Source organism: Lemur catta, chromosome 1 (assembly GCF_020740605.2).
Source record: "Lemur catta isolate mLemCat1 chromosome 1, mLemCat1.pri, whole genome shotgun sequence".
Classification (NCBI taxonomy): Eukaryota; Metazoa; Chordata; class Mammalia; order Primates; family Lemuridae; genus Lemur; species Lemur catta.
Genome location: NC_059128.1, coordinates 114599520 through 114616934, shown reverse-complemented (window position 1 = coordinate 114616934; position 17415 = coordinate 114599520). Strand labels below are relative to the sequence as shown.

General features: G+C 51.8%; 1 protein-coding gene across 1 annotated transcript; it reads right to left on the bottom strand.

The window, feature by feature from the left end:
• Positions 1-457: 457 nt before the first annotated feature.
• Positions 458-11905, bottom strand: TICAM1 (toll like receptor adaptor molecule 1). Its single transcript, XM_045549276.1, has 2 exons — positions 11773-11905; positions 458-2990 (listed from the first exon to the last, which is right to left on the bottom strand). The coding sequence occupies exon 2, from the start codon at positions 2849-2851 to the stop codon at positions 761-763; it is 2091 nt and encodes a 696-aa protein (XP_045405232.1). The 5' UTR covers positions 2852-2990; positions 11773-11905; the 3' UTR covers positions 458-760.
• Between the last annotated feature and the right edge of the window lie 5510 nt (positions 11906-17415).

Below are 17415 nucleotides of genomic sequence, written 5' to 3'. Positions count from 1 at the left end.
GTTGATGATCTTGAAACAATGGCCTCCACAAACCAACTTTTCGGTTGAGAAAACAGAGGCTCAGAGAGGGGAAGACACTTGCCCAAGTTCACACAGTGGGATCTGAGCCCACCGTTGGTGAGGGCATCCAGACAGACCCCCAAAGCAAACAGAATGAGAAGGGCGGCAGCTCAAACTGCTAAATGTCCCTCAACGCCTCTTCTCCCTGCCTTCTATCCTATGAGCACCAAGACTTTTCCGTAAGACACGTGGCCAACCAAAAGACTACATTTCCCAGCTTCGCTTGCAGCAGGTGCGGGGTCATGTGACCACGCTCTGGCCAATGAGACGGCAGCAGATATGCACAACCTCCGGCTCGCTCTTCCTCCTTCCGGTTCCCCCTTTGAGGTGACCAGACCCACGTGTTTCTTAACAAGTATCCAGGCAGAGGTCGCCCCGAGAGCAGGGGTGCTGCAGGAGCGTTCAATAAATATTTATTAGAATTAAAAGACCCTACAAACATCCCCCACCACCAAGAGCCCCCCACCCAGAGACCGACTGAAAATGTAAACAGTATCCCCTTTCGGCCACCCAGAAGGCCAGAAAGTCCTCAAAGCCCATTTTGCTCTGTTTCCTGAGAAATGAAGGGCCCCGGGGCAGTGTCCTGAGCTCAGCAGGTGACCCGGCCTTCCGCTGTCCCCCAGGGTGGGGAGGGGGGTCCCCAAGTTCCTGCCCAAAGCCCGCACCAGGCCCAAGTATGTTCCCCTGACCTGGACGCAGGTCACTCGGCCTCCTGCGTCTTGTCCTCAGGCGTCTGGGCCCCTCGCTGGTTCCACATGTGGTTGTTGAGTCCCAGTTGCACCATCTGAGCGTGGTGGATGATGAGGGGCTGCAGTCCCGGGCTCGGAGGGGGCGGAGGGGACGCTGTGGGGAAGGCCGGTGAAGGTGGCTGCGGGAAGGCCACTGGCGGGGTGCCCGCCTGCCACGGGTGCAGCCGGGGCGGTGGCTGCGGGCAGCCCAGCCAGGTGGGGAAGGGTGGTGGGGCTCCCTGGGGCACCTGCCCCCCGGCAAAGGGTCCCGGAGCCCTAAAGGGCATCCCAGTCCCCAATGACATGTGGCTCCCAAAAGCCACCTGGAGCTGCTCCATCTGCGCCTGCCAGGCCAAGTAGCTCTGGAGGTAGGTGGAATACGCGGTGTTCAGGGCCGCGGCCTGCACCCGCTCACCCTCCAGGTGTTGGCTCTGCTCCCGCAGCGCCCGGGCGTCCTGTTCCTTCTTCCAGTTGGCCTTGCGGAGCCGAAGCTTCTGGAGCTTGAAGGTGTTGGCTACCTTCCTGGCGAAGACCGGGGAGTGCTCCTCCAGCCACACCAGGCCGGCGAGCAGGCTGGCCGTGTCCGAGCGGAGCTGGGCCGGGGAGCTCTCCAGGGGCAGGAAGGGGACCACGCAGTCCTGCCACCCGTGTCGCGTGAAGCTGCTCATCAGGGCTTGGCACACCTGGTGCAGGCTCAGGCGACAGTCAAAGCTGGGGGTGAGCAGTAGGATGACGAAGGCCGAGTGGTCTATGGCGTCCTGCAGGCAGCGCAGCTCCCCACGCCCGGGCACCTGGAAGTCCTCGCAGAAGGTGGCCCCGTCGGACACGCCAAGGGCCTCCAGCTTCTCCCTGACCCGCAGGGCGACATGTTCGTCTGCCTTGGCGTGGAGGACCACAAAGTTATAGAACTTCTGCTCCGATGACACCTCGGGGGACGAAGCCCCTGGGGACGAGGAGGCCAGGTAGGTCGAACAAGGGGACGGTGGAGGAGGAGGAGAGGGGAGCGGCGTTTCGGGGACGGAGGGAGCAGGTGGCCATGGCTTGATACCCGGGCGCAGGGTGTCTTCCTGAGAAAGCTGGAGCGGCATCTGGTCTTTGACGGGGCGGGGCTTTCCGGCAGGCTCCGGGCTGGGCGGGGAGACAGGCCCAGGGGCTGCAGGCACCTCAGTGCACTCCGCCGGGTAGTGCGTGCTGGCTTCCGGAACCTTAGGGGTGCCAGGGAGGCCAGCGGGGGCTGGATCTGGGGCTGCCTCTGGAAGCTCTGGGGAGCCAGCAATCTCCCCCGACGGGGGCCAGCTCATCTCCTCAGGCTCCTGGCAGCCACTAGGGACAGGCTCGGGCACCGGGCTGGCCCGAGGGCCGTCACAGAGCTTGCTGGGCCCGCGGGGGCTGCGGTGCAGGCTGAGGAGGGGCACGGTGGGTGACTGGCTGATTTCCAAGTTGCTGGCCAGTGAAGCTGGGCTGGTGGATCTCAGGGAGCACCCTCGGCTCCAGCCTGACAGGTCGTCGATGGGGCGAGGAAGGCTGCGGGTCCCAGAGGGTGGAGTGGAGGACGCTGGAAGGCAGCCCAGGTCGGAGTGGAGGGTCTGGAAGCTCCTCGGGTCCCTGACAACATCCCACCCACACCGGTCCTGGGCCTCCACCTGGAGCTCCCGCAGCCGGCAGTCATCCCTGGAGCCAAGGTCACGGAGGGCTGCTTGGTAGGCCAAGTCCCGCAGCGAGGCTGGGCACAGCTTCTCCTCGGCCAGCAGGTGGTACAGGCGGGCGACGGCCCAGGACACGTCAGGAGGCTCCTCGGGGGCCTCAGTGCTGTCCACGCTGTCCACGCCGGCCCACTGGCGGGCCACCAGCCGGGCCACCGCGTCTGCCTTCAGCGCCTCCAGAGAGATCCTGGCCTCCGTGTCCTGGCCCAGGGTCAGGAGCACCATGGCGTGTAGGAGGCTGGCCCCCTGGCAGCCGGTACGCAGGGTCTTCAGTTTGTGCTTCAGATGCAAGAGCTTGTCCTGGCCTGCCGTGCCTAGAACGTCGAACACGCCAGGGAGTGATGGGCCCGTGTGGGCCATGAGCACAGGTGAGCGTGGCCTTGGGCAGCGGCAGAAGATTGGGGTGGCGGAGGCATGTTCTACACTGCCTGCCTTCTGCACACCCCGTGTCCCCTACCCATTCACTGGGCCAGGTTCTGTGGCGACTGCCGGGGCAGATCTGCAGGAAACAAGAGAGGGATGCGTGGTTATCCTCAAACTGGTCTCAAACTCCTGACCTCAAGTGATCCTCCTGCCTCAGCCTCCCAAGGTGCTGGGACTACAGGCGTGAGCCACCATGCCCGGCCGGCTCTCTCTCTTTTTATCACTCTGCCAGGGACAAACTATGTTGTGAGCAGCTCTCCCAGAGGCCCATGTGGCAAGGAGCCAAGTCCTCCCACCTGCAGCCATCCAAAGGAGTCACCTAGGAAGCGGCTCCTCCAGCCCCAGTCAAACCTTCAGATGAGGCAGCCCTGGCCGACCACTGACTGCAACCTCTTGGGAGACCTTGAGCCACAATGACCCAGCTACAAAGCACCTCCTAAATCCCCAGTCCACAGAAACTACGAGATACTAACTGTGTTGTTTCCAGCCACAAAGTCCTGGGGCGACTTGTCATGCAGCAATGGCTGACTGATACAGCTAATGTTATTACTACGATGAGCAAACTACGCCCAGGTGCTGGCTCTCCGCCCCACATGGCTGTCATGCCACTTAGAAGCTATTTTCGGCTGGGCGCAGTGGCTCACACCTGTAATCCTAGCACTCTGGGAGGACGAGGTGGGTGGATTGTTTGAGCTCAGGAGTTCGAGACCAGCCACAGCAAGAGCGAGACCCCATCTCTACTAAAAATAGAAAGAAATTAGCTGGACAGCTAAAAATCTCTATATAAAAAATTAGCCGGGCATGGTGGCACATGCCTGTAGTCCCAGCTACTTGGGAGGCTGAGGCAGGAGGATCGCTTGAGCCCAGGAGTTTGAGGTTGCTGTGAGCTAGGCTGACGCCATGGCACTCACTCTAGCCCGGGCAACAGAGTGAGACTCTGTCTCAAAAAAAAAAAAAAAAAAAAGAAGCTATTTTCTCTTGTTGGTGTGGCCTTCATCACACCTTTCAAGTCTCAGGCACAATGGCACCGCCTGGGGGAACCTCCACAACTACCCTGTTTCCGATCCCAGTCTATTTCTTCGTGTCACCCTCTTCCCCCCACCAGAATCTGTTACTAGGTGAGCTGTGCTGTGTGTTCAACCTTTTGCGTTTATTATGCTATGAATACCTTCCTCCCCATCCACCTGGGAGCCTCAGAGGGTGACAGCTGAGTATTGCTGGGCGGCTGAACCACAGAGCAGCTACCTAATGAGTGCTTATTGGAAGAATGAATAAATGAATGAATGAATGAATGAGGCTGGTACTCCATGTTGTGGATGAGAAAACTGAGGCCCAAGAGAGAAGAGCTTTCCCAAGGGCACATAGGAAAGGCACTCGGGTATTCCAATCCCAGTCCTTTAAGTCACCGGGGCCCTGGGGCACGTCCCCATGTTCAGATCTGGGGAAAAACGCAGTCCATTCTGGGGAGCCACGAACACCTTGTGTGCCCCTCAGCCTGGCTGCACTGAGACCCACTGCCTGTCCCAGCCTATGCCCACGACCCAGTGGCCTAGATCAGCAGCTGTCAGCCAGGGACAATTCCATGTCACCCCCCACCAAGGGGACACTTAGCGATGTCCAGAGACATTTGTGGTTGTCACACTAGGTGGGTGCTCCTAGCAATGAGTAAGCAGAGCCCAGGGACACTACTCCACACCCTACAATACGCAGAATGGCCCCCGCCCCAGGAAATGACCCGGCCCCAAATAATACTAGCAGGAAAGTTGAGAGAGCCTGGTCTAGACCAAGAGTTGCTGACTCACAGATGAACCCCCTTTTCTGATAAGTCACAGACCTCGTTGTATAAATGACTCAGGATTTTTTTTTTTTTTTTTTTTTTTTTGCAAAGGTCATTTTGAGCAGGTCCCCAGGGCAGCCCAGGACCAAAGTCAATGAGTCCAGAAAGGTCAGAGCACAGGCAGGGGTGGGAGAGAGTGGCCACCAGTGGCAAGGAGCACAGTGGGGAGTGGGACGACAGAGGGGGGCGCTGGGTGGGGGCGGATGCCAGGGGCAGCAGCTGTCTGGCTGTTTCAAAATATGGAAGCGGCCTACATGTTGAAATGCTGACGGGGCGAGAAAACCAGCAGAAACAGAAAAAAAAATGGAGCTGACTTCCTAGTAGGGGGAAGACACAATCGATTAAATGACAGTAAAGTTCATAGTTTCTCAGCTGGTGTCAATGTCACAGAGAGACGTAAAGCAGCCATGAGGCCAAGACTACCAAGTATAAGGGCCAGGTCTTTGCACAAGCCACCATGCCTGGCTAATTGTTAAATTTTCTTTTTTAGAGATGGGGTCTTGCTGTGTTGCCCAGGCTGGTCTCGAACTCCTGGCCTCAAACAATCCTCCCACCTCGGCCTCCCAAAGTGCTGGGATTACAGGTGTGAGCCACCAAGCCAGGCCAGTTCAAATATGTTTAAGAGACCGTGTGAGCTTAAAGAGAAAAGTTTGTAAACCAAAGTGCAATCTGTGGTGTGAAAACTCTAAACATATTTGCTGTATAATAAATAAGTGAAGGCCGGGCGTGGTGGCTCATGCCTGTAATCCTGGCACTCTGGGAGGCCGAGGTGCGTGGATTGCTCGAGGTCAGGAGTTCGAGACCAGCCTGAGCAAGAGCGAGACCCCATCTCTACTAAAAATAGAAAGAAATTATCTGACCAACTAAAATATATATATAGAAAAAATTAGCCAGGCATGGTGGCGCATGCCTGTAGTCCCAGCTACTCGGGAGGCTGAAGCAGTAGGATCGCTTAAGCCCAGGAGTTTGAGGTTGCTGTGAGCTAGGCTGACGCCACGGTACTCACTCTAGCCCAGGCAACAAAGCGAGACTCTGTCTCAAAAAAAATAAAATAAAATAAAATAAAAAATAAATAAATAAGTGAAGTGTGTAATAGAGAGGGTAGGATATGTACATAGCATTCATTCATTCATTTAGGATGTCATTTTCTGGGCTGGGCGTGGTGGCTCACGCCTGTAATCCTAGCACTCTAGGAGGCTGAGGAGGGAGGATCGCTTGAGGCCAGGAGTTCGAGACCAGCCAGAGCAAGAGCGAGACCCCCGTCTCTACTAAAAATAGAAAAATTAGCCGGGTGTGTTGGCTGCACTTGTAGTCCCAGCTTCTTGGGAGGCTGAGGCAGGAGGATCACTTGAGCCCGGGAGTTCAAGGCTGCAGTGAGCTATGATGACACCACAGCACGCCACCTTGGGTGACAGAATGAGACCCTGTCTCAAAAAAAAAAAAAAAAAGAAGTAATTTTCTTAGCATCTGCCAGGTATTAGGCACCATTGGATGTACCAGGACAGAGAGAAGAAAAAACAGGAACAGAGTTCCCTCTCGGAGCTCAGTCTATTGAGTGTGTCTATATATATATATGATATATATATATATATATATATATATATATATATATTATATATATCATATATATTATACATGACAATATAGTGGGTATATATATGTTTATACAGATACACACACACCCCCTCTTACTTCCTGCTCTATCCCATACTGTCCTCCCCACTGCTCTTCAAACTCCCCAGGCAGTCTTGCCCCAGGACCTTTGCACTGGCTGTTCGCTCTGCCTAGAGCACAGTTACCCCCCTGGAGTCCCTATGGCTCACTCCCTACCCCCCTTCAGGTTTTTGGTCAAGCCTGCCCCAATCCCACTGTACACAACTGCCTATGACAGAGGCCACAAAATCTGGCCCACAGTTTTTGTAAATAAAGTTTTATTGGAACACAGCCACACTGGCTCATTCCCACACTGTCTATGGCTGCTCTCGCGCCACAGTGGCAAGGCTGAGTCGCAACAGACACCGTGTGGCCTACAAAGAGGACAATGTTCAGTATCTGGCCCTTTTTAGGAACAGTTATGAAATGGCATGTGGTTTTTTTTTTTCCCATTCCACAGAGGGACGAACGTGACCAAGTTCACATAGCTAGTGATTGACAGAGCAACAATTTGGTGCCAGTGTTTGTAACCATAAGCCCAAGTGCCTTATCATTGGTATGGGGACACCAGTGGCTGTTACGGGTTGAACTGTGTCCGTCCCCAAAATCATATCTTGAAGTCCTAACCTCTAGGACCTCAGAATGTGACTTTATTTGGAGATAGGGTCTTTTTGTTTGTTTGGTTTTGGTTGTTTTTGCTGCTGAAAGTATTTAAATACACAATCTGCACAGTTCCTGTGTAGCACTGACATTTTATACATTCTCCTGGATAAATAAGGCTTTTAAAAACATTCCAGATTTTGAGAGTTTAATAATAAGATTCACCCGTTAACACATACATGCCACCAAATGTTCAGAATGTTTTTAACCTAGGCATATATTTTCAATGACTCACTCTTGAATTAACTAGATGCATTTTCCCTAAATATGTCTAATTTAAGTAAAAATAAAACTGAAGTAGGGCCAGGTGGGGTGGCTCACGCCTGTAATCCCAGCACTTTGGGAGGCCGAGGTGGGAGGATCACCGGAGCCCAGGAGTTCGAGACCAGCCTGGGTAACATAGTAAGACCCAATCTCTACTAAAAATAGAAAAATTTAGCTGGGTGTGGTGCCTATAGTCCCAGCTACTTGGGAGGCTGACGCAGGAAGATTGCTTGAGCCCAGGAGTTTGAGGCTGCAGTGAGCTATTTTAATATGATGATGCCACTGCACTCTAGCCTGGGCGACAGAATGAGATCCTGTCTGCAAAAAAAACCAAAAAAAACAAAAAACAAAAAAACCACACAACTTTATTTTTTTAATAGAACCACATTTCACTTTGTTGAAAATTTAACATACAAACTGACATCCAGTAAAATACATACCAGATTCCAAAGAATTAGTACCAAAAAAGGTATGGAAGATGACTCCTTCATCATGTTTTCTATTGACTACATGTTGCGTACATTGGGTTAAATAAAATGTATTATTAAAATTAATTTCACTCATTTCATTTTTCTTTTGTTAATGTGGCTACTGGAAAATGTTTAATTACATAGATGCTTCATATATTTCCGTTGGATGGTCGGTGCAGGTTTAGACATTTCCACAACACGCTAGTAATGTTGAGGCTGTTGCCATTTTGACACAAGGAAACAGAGGCACAGAGAGGTTAAGTAAGTTGCCCAGGGTCACACAGCACATCAGCAGTACAGCTGGATTGGAACCCAGGCTGTCTGGCTCTAGAACCCACTAAGCCTATGGGCTCTCTTTCATATTTCGAGATTTAACACAGACTCCAGCCTATGGGGACCTGGTTATGTGGCCCGAGAAACAGCCTTACCTGGTTTTAATTGAACTAACCCTCATGAAACAGGCCCATGTTCTCTATAGAGAAGTAGAGGATGAAAGACATTTTCCATAATGTAGGCACACACAAGCAATAAGAAAAAGGCACAATTATTGGGCTGGGTGCGGTGGCTCACATCTGTATCCTAGCACTCTGGGAGGCCGAGGCAGGTGGATCGTTTGAGCTCAGGAGTTCCAGACCAGCCTGAGCAAGAGCGAGACCCCGTCTCTACTAAAAATAGAAATTATATGGACAACTAAAAATATATATAGAAAAAAATTAGCCGGGCATGGTGGCGCATGCCTGTAGTCCCAGCTACTCGGGAGGCTGAGGCAGGAGGATCGCTTGAGCCCAGGAGTCTGAGGTTGCTGTGACCTAGGCTGACGCTACAGCACTCTAGCTCGGGCAACAGAGTGAGACTCTGTCTCAAAAAAAAAATTAAAATATTTTAAAAAATTTAAAAAGAAAAGAAAAGAAAAAGGCACAGTGCCCAGCTTCTATCTCTGAAGTGAGCTCAGCACATAGTGGGATAAAAACGAAAACGATCTTATATTCAGAGGGGACCACAAGTCAGCCAAAACTTTTGGAAATGATCAAGACAACTACTTGAAATATGGTCCGATACCCTTCTCAACAGCAGTGATCTTTGAATCAACTGTTCCTCCCACCTCTAATGGCTCCTGGGAACAGCTGTGTATACAACTTACAAAGAAAAAAACAAACACCTGTTGGCATGTCCCCTCTGATTTTTTTTTTTGTGGAGAGGGACAGAGTCTCGCTCTGTTGCCCAGGCTAGAGTGCCGTGGCATCAGCCTAGCTCACAGCAACCTCAAACTCCCGGGGTCAAGCGATCCTTCTGCCTCAGCCTCCCAAGTAGCTGGGACTACAGGCATGCGCCACCATGCCTGGCTAATTTTTTCTATATATATTTTTAGTTGTCCAGCTAATTTCTTTCTATTTTTAGTAGAGACGGGGTCTCGCTCTTGCTCAGGCTGGTCTCGAACTCCTGACCTCCTGATCCTCCCGCCTCGGCCTCCCAGAGGGCTAGGATTACAGGTGTGAGCCACCAAGCCCGGCCTTGCCCTCCGATTTTTAACTGATCAAAGGGCATAAGTGATAAAGTGTGGAGTAGGGTAGTGCCTGGGGCAGGGCATGAACAGGATTGGGCATCACGCTGTGTTCACCCTGAAAACATTCCCCAAGTTCAACGCTTAGGTGTTCAGCCCTTTTCTGTAGAGAGAAATTTTGTTGACAGGTTCTATGTCAATAAAATGTTAAAAGGCAAAAAAGTTCAGAGACTCCTGGGCAACTGTGCTGGCAGCAATCTAAGAATCAAATTATTTTGAATTAGTTGCCAAAAGTGAACAAAGGACATTTTGTGCAAAACTCTGGCGTTCTGGATCCGCCTGGAAAATCAACAATTGGGCCAAGCTGGGTCCACATTCCCAAGGCCTGGGAGAGAAGTGGAGAAGTGTGGCTGCCCTGCCTCAGAGCTACGGGCTCCCCCGTCCACCCACTGCCCACCCGAGTGAGTCATCTCCAGGAAGAGAGAGACAAACAGGTAGAAGCATGCCTTTGGGATTCAAATCTCAGCTCTGCCACTTCCAGGCCGTGCACTTCAGGGCCTCAGTCTCCTCATCTGTAAAAGGGGTATGGCAGGAAGTGGTACAAGCTGGGGCTGTTGTGAGGTTGAATGAGTTCATCCATATAGGAGTCTTAAAGCAGTGCCCGGCACACAATGGGAGCCCCATGTGCACTGACATTCATGGCTGCTGCCCGCTCCCTGCAGGGACCGGAGTTGGACATTACCCCACAGAAAGGACACAGGAGAGTTTGTGCAAAAGAAGACAGAGCCAGCCGGACTCAGAATCAGCCAAACAGGACCACACCCACCTGCATTCCTGGCCAATACCTAAAGTCACACGATCTTTCTTCTCACTTTCTCCTCCCAACAGCCCGAACTCAATCCCAACCCAGTGATTGCCTGGCTCTGCCTGGGAACCACCCACCCTCTGGAGCCCCGGTGTTTACTCAGTTCCACATCCACAGCCTCCAGGACAAAGTCCACACCCCGCCCTGAACAGTGAGTGCGTGGTGGAGCAGAAACACCCACAGTGGCTGGGTGCGGTGGCTCACGCCTGTAATCCCAGCCAGCGGACCACCCGTGCCAGCGGAGGCCGAGGTGAGAGGATCACTTGAGGCCAGGAGTTCGAGACCAGCCTGAGCAATAGTGAGACCCCCATCTCTACAAAAAATAGAAAAATTAGCCTGGCACACTGGTAGCATACGCCTGTAGTCCCAGCTAATCGGGAGGCTGAGGCAGGAGGATCGCTTGAGCCCAGGAGTTTGAGGCTGCAGTGAGCTATGATTGCAACATTGCACTCTAGCCTAGGCGACAGAGCAAGACCCTGTCTCTAAAAAGAAAATATGCACAGGGGTGGGGGTCCCGGCTCTGCCACCTGCCAGCTTGTATGGTCTCTTTCTTAGCCTCAGTTTCCCTGTTTGTAACACCCATGAGCATGGCACTTAGGATGGATGTGGGTCTGCCATGGAGAACAGCCCCCTGCAAGGCGCAGGAGTCCAATGTGACAATACAATAACGGTGACATGATTAATATTGGCAGAATGTATTTTCTTTTTTTATTTTTTAACTACATCTAGAACATGCCCTTTCTCTCCTCTCCTCCTCTCCCCCTATGCTCTTGAACAGTCTCTTCATGCATTGAACGTGCATTTACTGAGCACCTACTAGGTCCAAGAACTGCTCTAGGTGCTACTGCAGACCAATCAAGACGGGCAAAGCCGCCCTCACGGAGCTACCAGTCCAGCACACGGAAACCAACAGTGAGGGAGGAAATAACTTAGGGTCAGGTCAGAAGAATGAGCAGTGCTGGGAAGGCCAGGCCCTCAGAGACAGAGACAGGGAGGATGACGGTGGTGAAGGGAGGCCAGGGGGGAGAAGGTGACACTGAGCTGAGACCCGAAGGAGTTGAGGGAGCAAGTCAGGAGGAGATCTGGGGGCAGAGAACTTCAGGAAGACAGAGCTCCCTGTGCAAAGGCCCTGGGGCAGGACCAAGCCTGGCTTGTTGGAGAAACAGCCTGTGTGGCTGGAGCAGAGTGAGGAGGAGAGGGATCTGGGGTGATGGGGAAAATCTGGGGAGAAATCTGGGGTGTTTTGGAGGAATCTTGGGTGCTGGGGGAAAATGTGGGGTGCTGGGGGAGGCATCTGGGGTGTTGAGAAGGGATTCAGGGTGTTGGGGAGAAATCTGCAGTGTTGGGAGGAAAACAGGGTGTCAGAGAGAAATCTGGGGTGCTGGTGAGGAATCCGGGGTGTTAGGGAGGAATCTGGGGTTCTGGGGAGGAATCTGAGGAGTGGGGGACTATCTGGGCCACCAGGGAGGGGAGCTAGAGGTTGAGGGGCCCCCAACAACGCGGCGCCAGTACCCCAGGAGCCCCGGAAGCCAGGCCAGGTGGCCTGAAACCCTAGCTGCCCCGCCACCCGGTCCCCTCCCGGCCCGCCCGCGCCCCTTCCCCACCTACCTGGAACCGGGGAGCGCTCGGCCGGGGCTCCGGGGCTCGGGCGGGACGTCCTGGCGACCGTGCCAGCGGAGGCCAGCGGAGGCCAGCGGAGACCAGCGCGGAGGAGGGCGCCCGGCCGCGGCAGCCCCGCATGCGGCACCGCCCCTTCCGTCCCGGGCCGGCACAAAGAGACGTGAGGTCACGGTTTCAGAGCCCTGCCCAGCGCGGGCAGGGAAAGCCCCCGCGGCGACCCGCACCCATCTGCCACCTCCAGCAAGTGCGCGCATCTGCCGCGCACGGAGGGCCGCAGCAGGCGACAACAGGAGGCACAAACCTCTGCCCTCAGGGGGCCTACGGCCTCGCAGGCGCCCAGGGGAAAAATTAATCACAATTTTAAAATCAGAGCATCTCAGTGAGTGAGGGATACGTGCTTTCCGGGATACAGTAGCGTTTCCACCACCAGAAGGGGTCTCGCTGTGTTGCCCAGGCTGGTCTCAAACTCCGGGGCTCAAGCGATCCTCTCACCTCGCCCTCCCTAAGCGCTGGGATCACAGGCCTGAGCCACCAAACACGAGGTTTATAAATTCTCAGGGCTCCAAACCTTTTGGGGGTCCTGGACTCAGGGCAGACATCCACAAGGCACCGTTAGACAAGGTACCAGGGATCCCCAATACTTTTTAGGGGCCCACAAAAATGTTTTCACTTCTTTGGAAATCAGGAGTAAAATAGAATGACTATAATCCACTTTGGATTATATTATATTTGTCTTTATACCAATGCGGTCATAAACATAATTTTTAATTTTTTTTTTTTTTTTTTTTTTTAAGGAGGAAGAGGCCCAGGAAAGTCGTCATGTCTTTGGCTGGAGAAACTCAGAGCCTTTTTCTCAAAATGCCATTTGCCAATGCAAACAAAACACAGGGGTTTACAAGGAAAACCATTATATTGAAATACATGCATTAAAATATTCGTTAAAAAACAAGTTAATGGCTGGTCCGATGGTAGTGGGTTATCAGAACTTATGAACATGAGTGTCACTAAAGTTGGTATACAAGCCCTCACTGCTAAATTTGACTGGCAAAAAAAAAAAAAAACCAGAAAAAGAAAAAGAAAAGTTAATGACCCATGTCTGATGGATAGATAAGTGGTATGTGGTCCACCCATACAATGTAGTATCACTAAGCCTTAAAAAGGAAGGAAATTCTGACACAGGCTACAGTGTGGAGGGACCTTGAGGACATCGTGCTCCGTGGGAGACACCAGACACAAAAGGACAAATCCTGTGTGATTCCACTCACAAGAGGTCCCTAGAGTGGTCAGATCCACAGAGACAGGAACTAGGATGATGGGTGCCAGGGGCTGGGGAGCGGGCGGGGCATTAGTGTTCCATGGGGACAGTTTCAGTTTGGAAGAACAAGAAAGTTTGGGAGATGGGCCGGGCGTGGTGGCTCACGCCTGTAATCCCAGCACTCTGGGAGGCCGAGGCAGGAGGATTGCTTGAGCTCAGGAGTTTGAGACCAGCTAGAGCAAGAGCGAGACCCTGTCTCTACTAAAAATAGAAAAATTAGCCAGGTGTGGTGGCTCATGCCTGTAATCCCAACACTTTGGGAGGCCGAGGCAGGAGGATCGCTTGAGCCCAGGAGTTGGAGGCTGCAGTGAGCACTGATGATGCAACCGCACTCTACCTAAGGCAACAAAATGAAACTCTGTCTGAAAAAAAAAAACTTTAGAAATAGAGCTATACCAAAACAACAACAACTTCCAGATGCACCTGTATACCGATCACCACGTTAAATAACAAGATCTAACAACCACAGTGACTTCACGGTGTTAATGGATGTTAGCAGTTGTGTGCAGCAAGCCAAGCTGAAAGTATCTGTAGCTTTTATTGGGGACAAAGTCACAGGTCGTGCTGTTGCCTTCATTCACGATTGAGGAAATGGTAAATATCAGTTAGAGTCCGTGAAAATAAGGATATGGATTTTTTCTCTATCAGAGCTCATGGACACCCTGAATTCTGACATTGGGTCCCCCAAGAGGTCCACGGACCCAAGACTTAAGTTCCCCTAAGTGTTCTTGGGAAGGGGATGGACATGGAAGTTATGCAGATGCTAAATTGTGTTTATTCCTCTTAGCGCTTCTCTCCAGTAAGGGAGAAATCTTATTAAGCACCTACTGTATTCCCAGGATCTGGGGATACATTAGTGAAGAAGAAAGAAGTGGTCCTTGCCTTCGGGCATTGGGGCTGGTGGGGGAGGGAACATTAAACACACCTTCCCATGCCTCTGCCCCCCATCCCCCATCACCAATTTATGGAGCCTTCAGTAGGTGCCTGACCCCATGCCAAACATATTTTGGGGGTCATTGGATCAATGTTTTAAATTAACCCTTCCAGGAAGGTTTGATGGTGCCCAGTTTACAGATGAGAAACACTGCTGATTAAGTCACCCAGTCCTTTTCCCAACCCCATCAGACAGGGGCTCACGCCAGCTCCGTGTTACAAGGGAGGGAAACTGAGATACGGCCCAGAGAGCTGGTCCTTGGCCCCTCCTCACAGCTATTAATCCCAAGTAAGGATTTGAACTCAGAGAGTCAGGCTCCCTCCACGACACTCATAACCACCGCCTTTTAAGGTAGCAATGCTGTTTTGGGGGGAACAACCTGAATGTCAGAGGGAGGGGCTACATTTGTTGACTTGGGAAACTGCTGAAGACGTGTTCTCTAAGGAATAAGGCTACAGATGAGGCTCCGAGGGGGTCACGGCTGGAGCATGCAGGCTTTTAGGGCTGCACGTGGATAAATGTGCCCACCTGCAGACAGGTGCAGTTGCCCACCTCCCTTCTCCAATGAAAGACATTAAATAGTCCAAGTTTCAATCCAACTTCCCTCCCCATCACCTCTCCCAGAAGTGTCCCCATTCTGGTTTCCATGTTTGTACACACCCATGGATGGGATATTGAGCATTCTTCCGTCTGGTTTCGCTTTTTCATTCACATGGGCCGGGGGAGAGCAAACTCTGTTCTGTAAAGGACCAGGTATTATAGTAAATATTTTCAGCCAGACACAGCCTCTGTCTGTCCCAATTTTTTTTTTTTTTGAGACAGGATCTTGTTCTGTTGCCCAAGATGGTCTCAAACTCCTGGCCTCAAGCAATCCTCCCACCTCCGCCTCCCAGAGTGCTGGGATTTCAGCCGTGAACCACCGCCCGTCCCAAGTTTATGCTGCTATTATAGCCATGGAGGATATGTAAATAAATAAGTTTGGTTATGTTCCAGTAAAACTTTATTTATAAAAACAGACGGTGGGCCAAATAGGGCTCACGGACCATGATTCCCTGAACCTTGACATAGATGTTATCAATATTTAGCCTTATTCCTTAGAGAACACAACTTCAACAGTAACAAATGTAGCCCGTCCCTCTGACATTCGGGTTGTTCCCCTCAAAACAGTATTGCTACCTTAAAAGGTGGTGATTACTGGCCGGGCACGGTGGCTCACGCCTGTAATCCCAGCACTCTGGGAGGCTGAGGTGGGCCGATCGTTTGAGCTCAGGGGTTCGAGACCAGCCTGAGTGAGAGTGAGACCCCGTCTCTACAAAAAAATAAATAAATAAATAAAAAGAAATTATCCGGACAACTAAAAATACATATAGAAAAAATTAGCCGGGCATGGTGGCGCATGCCTGTAGTCCCAGCTACTCGGGAGGCTGAGGCAGGAGGATCGCTTAAGCCCAGGAGTTTGAGGTTGCTGTGAGCTAGGCTGACGCCACGGCACTCACTCTAGCCCGGGCAACAAAGTGAGACTCTGTCTCAAAAAAAAAAAGAATAATAAAGGCGGTGGTTACGAGTGTCGTGGAGGGAGCCTGACTCTCTGAGTTCAAATCCTTACTTGGGATTAATAGCTGTGAGGAGGGGCCAAGGACCAGCTCTCTGGGCCGTATCTCAGTTTCCCTCCCTTGTAACACGGAGCTGGCGTGAGCCCCTGTCTGATGGGGTTGGGAAAAGGACTGGGTGACTTAATCAGCAGTGTTTCTCTCCGGCAGCCACAGAGAAGGGGAACTTCTGGGACTTCTCCCAGGACAGGGAGAAGATGCATTCTCAGTCTTACTCAATGCTGCTGCCGGGTTGTTCTCCCAACGATCTGCACCGTTTTCACCCCCGCCTAAATGAAGTCGACAGAAAGGATCGTTTTCCCAATCACCCACCACAGGTTACTTTCTCTTTCTTAATTTGTACTGAGGTAGAATCACATGCACCGGAGCATATAAATCTCAAATGGACAGCTCGGTGAACACGGACACACACGCCGCAGCCAACACCCATGAGACACAAATCATGTCCAGCTCCCACCATCACCCGCCAGGCCACGTGGTTCGTGTCCAGAGGAGGGAGCCGGGGGCTGGGTGAGTGACTGCAGCCCAGGGCGCCCGCGGCTTCCACACCTGGCGGGGGCCTTTGATCACAGGACGCTGGCGGAGAACACTGCCCGGAATCTGGGGTTGGGGTGGGTCTGGGTCTCAGCGGTGGGGGTGGCGGTGAAGGCAGGCTGGCCCCAGCCTTGCACAACCTGAGCTGAAGGGTCTTCGGACGACCACTCCTAGGAGCCAGGTCTGGGGCCATCACTGTCCCTCTCCCTCCCTCACCAAACAGATACAAAGTCAATAGCACAAGATCAGGCCAGAGGGGGCCTTCCCATCTCTACAACCTAGTCCCCTGGCTGGCCTTTCTCATCACTATGTGACATTCCACTATGGGAACCCACGCAATGTACTACCCAGTCGTCTTTCCATACAGACTTGGCGTGTTCTCAGATTGAGTCTATTACAGATAAAATAGTCATGAACATTTGGAGGCATGTCTTTGTGTGGATACCTGGTTACATTTGGCCTGGGTATAAACCCCAGGAGTAGGAGTGGGGGTGGGGAAAAAAAAAGATAAAAATAAAAAATAAACCCAGGAGTGGGACTATTAGGATATTTTTTACTATTATTTTTTTTAAAAGATGGGGTCTTGCTCTGTTGCCCAGGCTGGAGTGCAGTGGCATCATCACAGCTCACTGCAGCCCCCAACTCCTGGGCTGCCTGCCTCAGCCTACCGAGTGGGACATGTTGCTTGTTAAATAAGGGTTTATAAATCCTTGTCCATCAGACTTAGAGCCCCCATGAAATGGGGACGTTGCCCTGCCCCTGCTAATGAGAAAGCACAGTCTCCCTTTATCCACCCACCGCTAGAGATGTGGCCACGCCTTTAGCCCTGGTATTATATGTGTGGCTTAATGATCCGCGTTTACAGATACGGTAGCAGAACACATCCCAGCTCTCACATACTGGTAGAAACACTTAAGTCTAAGCAGTAAGATGAAATACAGCGCAGTGGTCCCTGGAACCTTTTTTGTAAACGGCTAGAGAGTGAATATTTTACGCTCTGCCAGCTACATAGGGTCTCTGTTGCATAATCTTGTTTGCTTTAAAACCCTTTAAATTTCTGCAAAAGATCTATCTTAGAACTAAGCTACAAAGAGAAATAAATTGTTTTTAAAAAGTTAGCAAATTTGCAGGAGATAGTATCACACAATTATCAGTAAATGGCTTAGTGATATACCGACAATAAATATTTTAACCCTTATCGGTGGCCACACTACAAAAAATTTTTTTTCCCTTCGGGC

Excerpts from the sequence above, each read along its gene's own strand:
- TICAM1 (XM_045549276.1), bottom strand. The coding sequence starts at position 2,851 with ATGGCCCACACGGGCCCATCACTCCCTGGCGTGTTCGACGTTCTAGGC.